At 24.6% G+C, this 10,041-nt stretch overlaps 1 protein-coding gene across 3 annotated transcripts in view; it reads left to right on the top strand.

Annotated features, from left to right (window-relative positions):
• Positions 1-563: 563 nt before the first annotated feature.
• LOC101238921 (uncharacterized) overlaps positions 564-10,041 on the top strand; it is a 29,529-nt gene continuing 20,051 nt past the window's right edge. For 2 of the 3 annotated variants that reach the window (XM_065788357.1, XM_065788356.1), the window contains exons 1-3: positions 564-4,973; positions 8,574-8,838; positions 9,845-9,984. In XM_065788357.1, coding sequence (XP_065644429.1) covers positions 4,752-4,973; positions 8,574-8,838; positions 9,845-9,984 — 627 coding nt within the window. In that variant the 5' untranslated portion in view covers positions 564-4,751. The remainder of the gene's footprint in view (positions 4,974-8,573; positions 8,839-9,844; positions 9,985-10,041) is intronic. The other variant, XM_065788358.1, reaches the window with a different exon arrangement.

The following is a 10,041-nucleotide window of genomic DNA, read 5'->3' as shown; positions in this document are numbered from 1 at the left end:
TTAATAAAAAAAAAATATTGCAGCATTTCAATCTGTTTTAAAATGAACGAGTTGCAAGAGTTAAAATCAAAACTGAGTGGTTTGTGGTGTATATAGTAATAATATAATATTTTTACTTATCACGTAAACTTGTTTATATTTTGAATTATATTATTTGAAGTTCAAATCATTTTGTTTAAAAGAATCAAGAGAAACTCTTCAATCATTGTTTGTCTTTAATTTTGACATTGAAGAGTTAAAAAATAAAGGTTTCCTTATGTATAAAGAGGGAAAACAATTTAAAGTAAAGGTGATAGTGCAGTCATATAACGGGTGACAACTAAAAACCCGGAATGAGAAGAAATGTTAATTTTGATGAAATAATTTATTCATAACAATTTTATATGGTTGATATATAATTGATGACAACTTAAAATATACAGTAAAATTAATGATTTTCCACAAAGGGTCCTTTATCCGCTACTCTGCGCAACTTTGTTTTAATGTTCGCGCAAGCTGTTTGTTCACCAGTTGTGTCCGTTTCTTTCAAGGATTTTTTAATTCTACGCTTGAGTTGTGAAATATTTCGAGCTTTCCAACCACCTTTGTACACTAAGGAACTTAGTTCTCCAAAAAAATCTTCAATTGGTCTACATTGAGGAAGATTTGTGGGGTTAACATTCTTCAGTACAAAAGGAATATTTTCACTTTGGAGGAACTCAGTAACACTTTTAACATAGTGTGACGATGCTTTATCGGGCCAAAATATGTAATTATCATCTGAATGATATTTATTAATAAATGGGATTAAAATTTTAATTAAGCATTGGTTTTTGTAAACTTCTTGGTTGACAGCCAGACCACTTTTCTTCAAAAATGGCTCTGAAATTCCTTTGTCGGAGACAACAATATATAACGTTACTTTCTTCTCAAATTTGCTTTGCATTTTGCATTTAACATCAGGTGGTGTAACAGAAGAGTCGTCTGTGTAATAAATTTTGTTACCAGGCATTTGGGGCTTTCTTAAAGTAAAATAACTTTCATCATCCAAAAATGAAATTTTTGTTACCAAAATATCTCACAAGATAATGACCATCTTTTTTTAATTTAGTAATTTGACTTTCGGTGTAGGATGGCGATTTCTGCTTTTTCCTTGGTTTAACTTGAAGCTTTTTGAGCGCCCTACTGATATACTGCTAGGAACACTCAAATATTCTAGCAGCATCACGCTGGCTAATGCCATCTTTGTTGTTAAATGGAGTTTTTAACTTCTTCAAATTTTTCTTGGTCATTATTGTGGGCTTTCGTCCGGATCCTTGCTTTCTTTCAACAGTACCACGTTTTAAAATATTGTAAATTGTACTTTCTAATATACCTTCTTTCAAAAAATGTTCTACAGTAAACATTTTGCCAACACTTTTATGGCATTCGTAAAAATGTACAACACGTTCTTGAAGAAGCTTCTCTTTAGATGACATTTTATGACAACTAAATTGACAATTGTCAAACAAAAACTATTTAAAATTATTACTTGAATCATACACTACTTGATAATGTAAGTGGCAAGGTTAAACAACTGAATATGACTTGTGCACAATTTCTTTTTGTCCGAATTTTTAGTTGTCACCCGTTATAATGGATATGAAAGCAGCAAATCTTTTTTTAGAAGGTGCATTTTGTAATCTGTGAGCATGCTCAAAAGATCAGTGTTTGAATATTGAAAGAATTGAAAATGGTTTTGTAGTCAATCGAGAAACTTCAACTATGAACTAAATATTTAACCAACTTGAACAGGAAGACAGTCCTTTACTTAAAAAAACCCTGATTATATTACAAGGACTGGACAAACCCTCAAACCAATTCCAACCTGTGATATTACAATTATTACATTTAAAATTAGTGATATTTTTATAGGTTCTTCATGTCTCACTGAGTACATTAGACCATTTCATAGAGACTGTTGTAAATGTGAAAACTGGTGTTTTTGATTGGTCTGAGTCCCCCTTTCAGTGCTTCTAATAGATTTCTGAAGCGAGCAGGGACTTCATTACAAAAAGAGATATTTAAAAAAAAAACAGGTGTAGAATGGGACTACCCTGATACAATTGTAAAAAGAAGAAGAATAACAACAGGTTATATAGCTAGAGAACTATTGCATAAAAAATTAAACAGGAATTTAATCATTGCATAATTGCCTGCTCATGAGTTAGACTTAAACAAAAATCTTTTTCTATTTTAATTACTTTTATACACTGAACTATAGATCTAAGTTGATATTTAATGGTGTATCAAAAACTCTTTTTTATCTATACAAGACAGTTTGCTACACAGTATAAAAATTTCATTCTAAATTTAAACATACATGGAATAGATTTAAACAAGAGTATACTCAACATTGAGTGCGACTCTGTAGTTACTTTTAATGGAAGAAGAATTTAATTTAACATTAACTTTACATGGTGCTCTATAATAGGATAAAAATTGTATGACTGTTTCTAGATTATGTAACATATATACACTATTATTGTAAATATTTTAAAATGTTTTTGTTGTTTTAAACGTTGTTTAAATATTTGAAATTCAATTTATACATATTTTTTTGTAATAGGTATCTAAAATGCTTAAATGGGCTTGGGCCCCCTTAATTTTTGCCTTTGCCCTATTTGTGACTCTTATCATTTTTTTCCAAATTTACAAACACTTTTTTCTATTTTTATAAAACAAATATTTTCTAAATATATAATTTTTTTTAAATAAATTTTTGTAACATGCATCTAAAATGCTTAAATAGGTTATGACCCCCTCAATTTTTATTTTTTGCACCAATTATGACTCTTAGGACTTTGATTGGAATTAATTGAAAAAAAAGGTTTCAATTGAATAACACAATATAAAACCTTGCAGTCTCTTTGACCATCAGTGTTTTTGGGTCCACACCTTTTGTGTCTACGCTTTTAACTTAAATTTTGATCAATTTTGGAACTTTTTTTTAAATTTTTAGGCTCTAATTTTTTTCAAGATTTTGATTTGTTTATACTATATATGACAAGAACATTTGTTTTTATGATGCCTGATTGCAGGTTGATCTCATTTTTTTTCTTGTACATGTTTTGTGTGTTGTTTATTCTTTTTGGTATTTTCATTTTTATCTCATTAAAGTATTTTGGTTTGTATTCATATTTGGTATACACTGGGAAAATAATTTTATTTGTTATTTTAAATTTATATTTACATTTAACTAAAAGGAATAAAGGATGCTTATTTATTACAAACTATATAGAAGCCATTAAATAGTGACATTATTGTTTGTATGTAAACTGAAAATATTAAATAGTGGCATCATCATTTGTATGTAAACTGAAAATGCCCCTATCCAAAAATCCAGCATAAATTTCTTTAAAATATTAAAAGTTAGTATTGACAAAACTTGTTTGTTTTTTTACATTGAAAGTTTAGTTAAACTCTCATACAAAATGTTGTCATTTAAAAGTTTTACATTTAAAATACTAAAATGTAAGCAGTTAAACAATAATAAGTATATAATTTACCATTTTAACCATATTTACCTCTATAACCATATTTACCTCTATAACTATATTCACCATTATTATTTCTTTACCATATTTACTATTATAACTTATTTACCATATCTTCAAAATTCAAAATTTTTAATAAATATTTTAAAATCCAACAACACTGTGTGTATTGTACTTTGAGTTAAAAAAAAAAGCAAAAATATTTATACAAATATGAAATGTGTTTATTGAAATTAAAATTGCATAATTGTTTTATTGGTAAAAATTACTTGGTGGCCTTAAAAGTGAAAATTACTTGGTAGCTTTGTTGGAAAAATTACTTGGTGACTTTACTGGTTGTGTCTAGCAAAAGCTGCAAAATATAATAAAGTTTTCAAGATTAATAATGCACTCATTGCATCTTCATCTTTTTTTTTTTTATATTCATAATGGCTTTGTTTGTTTTTATCTTAAAGTTTTGTTAAAAAAAACAACATAAAGATATAAATAAAAAATAAAATAAAATAGTTAGATCCTATATTTTATAAGAGTACAAAAAACATAAAGATTATAAATAAAAAATAAAATAAAATATTTAGATCCTATATTTTATAAGAGTACATCCAACCAGAAACCCTGTTGATCAAAACATCAAATTTTGAACACAGGTAATTTTCATGTTTAAAATATGTTTTTGTCTCATTGCCTATTAAATTAGTAAGTGTATAAAGAAAGATATTATGTTAAATGATGCATTGCATGATATACATTATTTATTCAATAAAAGTTAATTGTTAATGTAAATCTTCAACTGTCTTAATTAGATTAATTTTATTTTTATTATCTTTATGATTATGTATGTTTTTGGTTAAAATATTTCAAAACGCTAAAAAATTTAAAAAAGTAATAATTCTAAACAAATTTTCTTTGTATGTTCAGAATTCTGGTGAATCTTATATTGACACAAGTTCAGGTTCCACTGGGCTTCCATAAGTCCCAACATTCGAAAAATTCTATATAATTTTACTCTCATTTGTTTTGTAAATTTTTAACAAATGATATTATTGATCTTTTTTTTAAATAAACAGTTTTTAATTTTTAAAATGTTTAAAGTTTAAAAAGTATGAGTTTGTATGATAAAATTGCTGCTCTCAAGTTTTTATTCTATATTTTTAATCTTTGTTTCATTTATGTTTAAATTATAATATTAAAAAGGTAAAAAATTTAATGTTTTAATGGCAGTAAATTAAAATAATAATGGATGAAGAAAAAATAGAACAAAAAAGCAAGAAGATGAAGTATACAGAAGAATCACCAATGAGTGTAATCATTGAAAAAAACGATCCTAAGAGAAAAAGAATGAAAGAGCGCAAGCAAACAGAAAAAAAAAGACAGAAAGAAAAGAGAGATAAAGTTAAGAACAATAAAAGAAATAAAAATCAACTTCTTAGTGAATCATTGTCTTTATCAATCAGCAAGGTAAGTAAAACATATTAAACGCTTAAATGTAATTAAGTATTTTTAAGTTTAATAAAGTTTTCCTGTGGTAATTACATATATATATATATATATATATATATATATATATATATATATATATATATATATATATATATATATATATATATATATATATATATATATATATATAGTATATATGTTACTGTTACCCGCAGTACCAGGAATTAGCTAAATGCTAATGTTTATAATATATTTAATATTGCAACTACTAAAATTGTTTTTTAAATCCCAGACATAGTCTGAAACCCCTATGCTAACATAATGAAACCCCTATGCTAACATGGTCTATTCTCAAATCAGTACCCCCCTACTCGAATATTTCCAAAAGATGCCCACTATGTCTGTATGAGAAATTTACTATTATATCATATCCAAAACCTGAAAAACTGTTAAATAAGAGAAACGAATTTATATCAAAGTGCCGCCACAAAAATAAATTCTTATTATAAAATTACAAAGCTTGCTACAAACCTGACTAACAACTATAAATAAAAATAATTATACTAATCTGCTCCATATATCTCTAGGCTAACTAATAAATTACTCACATACACAGCTTTTGTAATATATTTCATAATATTATATATATTTTTATATCAATTTTAATTCTTATTTTCTTATTTTTATTTTCTTATTTTTTAATACACAAATAATACACATTAACTCATAAAAAATATTTTAAACAACATTAAACATATAACTATTTCACAATTATTAGCCAACTAAAAACAAATTGATAATATTATTAACTTAACTACTAATCAATTTCCGTCCGGTAACGATCTAAAATACAAATATAAACCGTAACGTCCACTAAACAAATCGTAGCAAAATTAAACTTTTACTACTTGCCTGATGATTGTGATAACACATGAAACTCAGAGTTGCAATATTAAATATATTATAAACATTAGCATTTAGCTAATTCCTGGTACTGCGGGTAACAGTAACATATATACTATATAGCTCTAGTTTATCTATTGAGCACTCTTTCAAGTATACAACATTATACATGATAATAGAAAGATATTTTCTTTATTCATATATATACACTTACGTATATATATATATATATATATATATATATATATATATATATATATATATATATATATATATATATATATATATATATATATATATATATATATATATATATATATATATATATATATATATATATATAGATATATATATATATATATATAGATATATATATATATATATATAGATATATATATATATATATATAGATATATATATATATATATATATATATATATATATATATATATATATATATATAGATATATATATATATATATATATATATATATATATATATATATATATATATATATATATATATATAGATATAGATATATATATATATTGGGGTGGTCATTTAAAAAACTTTTTTTTTAATGTCTGTTCTCACTCCCTAAATGTGTTCTAGATAATAATAATAAAATAATACTGGAATTAAAAAAAAAATTATTATTTTGAAAAAAAATGTTGTTGTTGCATGATTTTGTATTAAAAATACTAAACTCTTGATCGTTGTAGAGTGCTCAATATTTAGGAAATTTTTTTTTTTTTTAAAACAGAGCATTTTATACTTAAATTTTAGAAAAAACAACTTTTAATGGCCATTAAAAGTTGTTTTTTCTAAAATTTAAGTATATATATATATATATATATATATATATATATATATATATATATATATATATATATATATATATATATATATATATATATATATATAAATTAATAAAAATACTTATCTAGGTAAAAACACTGATCATCAGGAAGACTTCCTAATGAATCTACTGATGGAGAAACAAGCTGTCAAAGAATAAAAACTAGATAAGTGTTTTTACTAATTTAGCATTGAGCGTTCTATTTGTAGAATACACTAACATAATTTATATATATATATATATATATATATATATATATATATATATATATATATATATATATATATATATATATATATATATATATATATATATATATTTATATATATATTGACAAAAGAAAACTTATTGACAAAAGAAAACTAGTTAATATTGACAAAAGAAAACTATAATATTGTCATTTGAGGTTGACTAATAGATGATTGAAATTTCTTTTAAAAAAATTTTAATTAGTATAAAACAAATAACCAAGGATAATAATTGATCTGGGTTGTAACTTAATATATAATGTAATATGCATTTATTATTACAATGTATTATATGTAAATATTACTATATCATTAAATTAATATTACTATGCATAGTTTGAACACCGACAAATAGTTATATGTTAACTTGCTCTCAACTATCCCTGATTCAGTTTGATAATGTCAGCTATAAGCTTAATACCAATGCAGACAATATACTTAAAAAATTAGATACAACATTTTTCTTTGCCAAAGGGCCCAAGAAAAGCAAAACATAAACAGCCCATGCACAATTTTTTCATATTTTGTATAAGCCAGCACATCTATGGCACACACAATATAAGTGAAAGTGGTGTGTTAAGCCAAATGAAGTATTTTTTGTTATTTTAAAGACTTTTTTGAAAACAGGATTAACATGGTGCAGATGTTTAACTTTTTGTCATCCCACAACAGATTTTTTTTTAGTTGAAATTTTTTTATTTAATTTTTTATACCATCCATCACAAAATAAATCCCAAATGCAAAATTTATTGTCATACTTCTTGGAGATACTTCTTTTTTTTCTTTAACATCTTCACTTTCAACAAGGCTGCAAGCAACTGAATTTTAGTAGATAGCCCAAGAGGCGCTAGCTCTTTAGAACAGTGCCCATTATAATATTTATAAAAAAGAGAATTAGAAGCAACATTACGACAATGTGAAATGGCTGCAAGAGCAGGTCCAACTATGTTTACACTGCATTTTTACAAATTGTTTAAGAGAAAAGGCATCATTGGAAAATCACCCCTAGATATGGCAACAGTATTCCATACAAAGACGGATTTGAGATTTATAGAGATAAAGAATAGAATCAGGAGTAAGAAAGTGGTGAGCACGATAAAGAGATGCAAGCTTAGCATATATGCTAGTTTTGCAATCAATTTGATATATGTTTTCCAAGAAAGATTGGATGTAAGAGTTAATCCAATTAGCTGGAAAAAATTTTCAGAGTTTTTTTCTTTTTTTTAATAACCTTTCTTAACTTTTTGAAAATTTTATCTAATAGTTTAAATGTTTTTTCATGCTCAAAATTTTTATTTATCTGGTTTTTTCCTCAAAAATCAGTTAAGAATTCATTCCCATTTTGATGTTTTCCTGACTCATATAGTTTCAGCTTATAAAGTCTTCTGTTAAAGTTCAACAGAAGACTTTGTAAGTTCCTGTAGATGAACAAATATATTAAATATGTATAGAGAATGATAAATGGGTGGTAGTAGTAAAAGAAGATTAGATTTTAAAATTTAAAAAGAAGTTTCAAATTTATGTTTTCTTTACTCTGTGTAAAAATAGTTTTTTTTTTATTACATTATAAATTTTGACTGTTGTCAAATTGTCATTTCTTTTTTTAGAAATCATTGGTAGATCCTAAATCTGTTTCTTTTACATTGGATCCTCCTGTAAAACTATCTGAACATTTGCCATCTGATGTCATAATTGAGCAACAAAAGGCGATGATATCCATAGAAAAAGAGGTGAAAAGTAAAACAATTTCAAAGCTTGAACGTCGTAAAGCAGCATTTGAAAAAATTACAAAAAAGACTGTTGACATGTTGATAGATACTAAGTTAAAAACACCTAAAAAGAAAACAGTTCTGGAAAAGATGGAATCAAATTGTAAATACAAAAAAAATTTTGTTTTAAAAGTTTAAAATTTAGAATTTGTTTATAACAGCTGTGCTCAACTTTTTTCATATGCAAGTTTTAAAAATTTTCCTTAACAGCAACATTATGTTGTGATTGAGAAATAAACCTCTTTATCAAAAATGTTGGGTACTGCTGATCTATAGTAATAAATTAATATAGAAATAAATAAATACTGAAAATGATTTAGAAACTTGCTATATTTTTTTAATAAAAAATTTGTTTGTCAATATATAAATGGAAGAAAAGAGGATGTCATAAGATATATAGATGTAAAAGTTTTCTTTAACAATAGATTCAACAATTATCTTTAATAATTCTTCAATAATGATTTTATATAGCAATCAAATTCCTTCATCAAGAATTTTCAAGAAATCAGGGAAAATATTTTTTAGACTATATCATATATAGTTTAAAATATTGTAACTATGTTTCACTTTGTTCATAACACTCTGAAGGTATCTAAAATTTTCCAATATTTTTATATTATGTTCAAACTACATGCTTATAATGCATTGTTTTCTGTTAGAAGTCAATTTCTAAAAATTAATCACACTTTCTCTGAATGGTTCTTCAAATACTGCTTCTAATTCAATTATGTCTGTTAAATAAGTTTTATAACTTACCAAGTCATGCTATTATATTACCGAAATCCATCACTCAATCTTTCCTTTTTTTTTAATTTCTCTCTCTTTTTAACTTTAGTCTACCTTCAAATACACTCAAAACAAGCTTTTGTTAACAAATAGTACAACAATCAAATTCACTTAAACTAGAATGTATTATGCTATAGTTGCATTATGCATTCTATTTAAACTAATATAATTATGCAATGCATAATTATGTATTGTATATTTTTTGACATGTTTACACAATCTGCTCAAAAATTTTTCTATTTTTAAAGTCTTAAAATAATAGCTTAATAATAAATAGAATAATTAAGTAGTTACCATTAAAAATATATATTTTTATTTTTCAGCAACAAAGTCTGGTCCAATGCGGGTGTTGTATGACAGTGTTAAAGAAGGTCATAAAATTAAAGTGTGGATAAGACGTTACAATGGTTTACGTGGTGTTGTTTCTGGGTATCTTATAGCATTTGATTTTCATATGAATTTAGTAATTATTTTTCTTGATTTATTTATTTTTATTTTTATAAAACAGTCAATATTCTTC

Source organism: Hydra vulgaris, chromosome 01 (genome assembly GCF_038396675.1).
Source record: "Hydra vulgaris chromosome 01, alternate assembly HydraT2T_AEP".
Classification (NCBI taxonomy): Eukaryota; Metazoa; Cnidaria; class Hydrozoa; order Anthoathecata; family Hydridae; genus Hydra; species Hydra vulgaris.
Note: the sequence above shows the minus strand (reverse complement) of the source record. Positions and strands in the feature narration are given on the sequence as shown.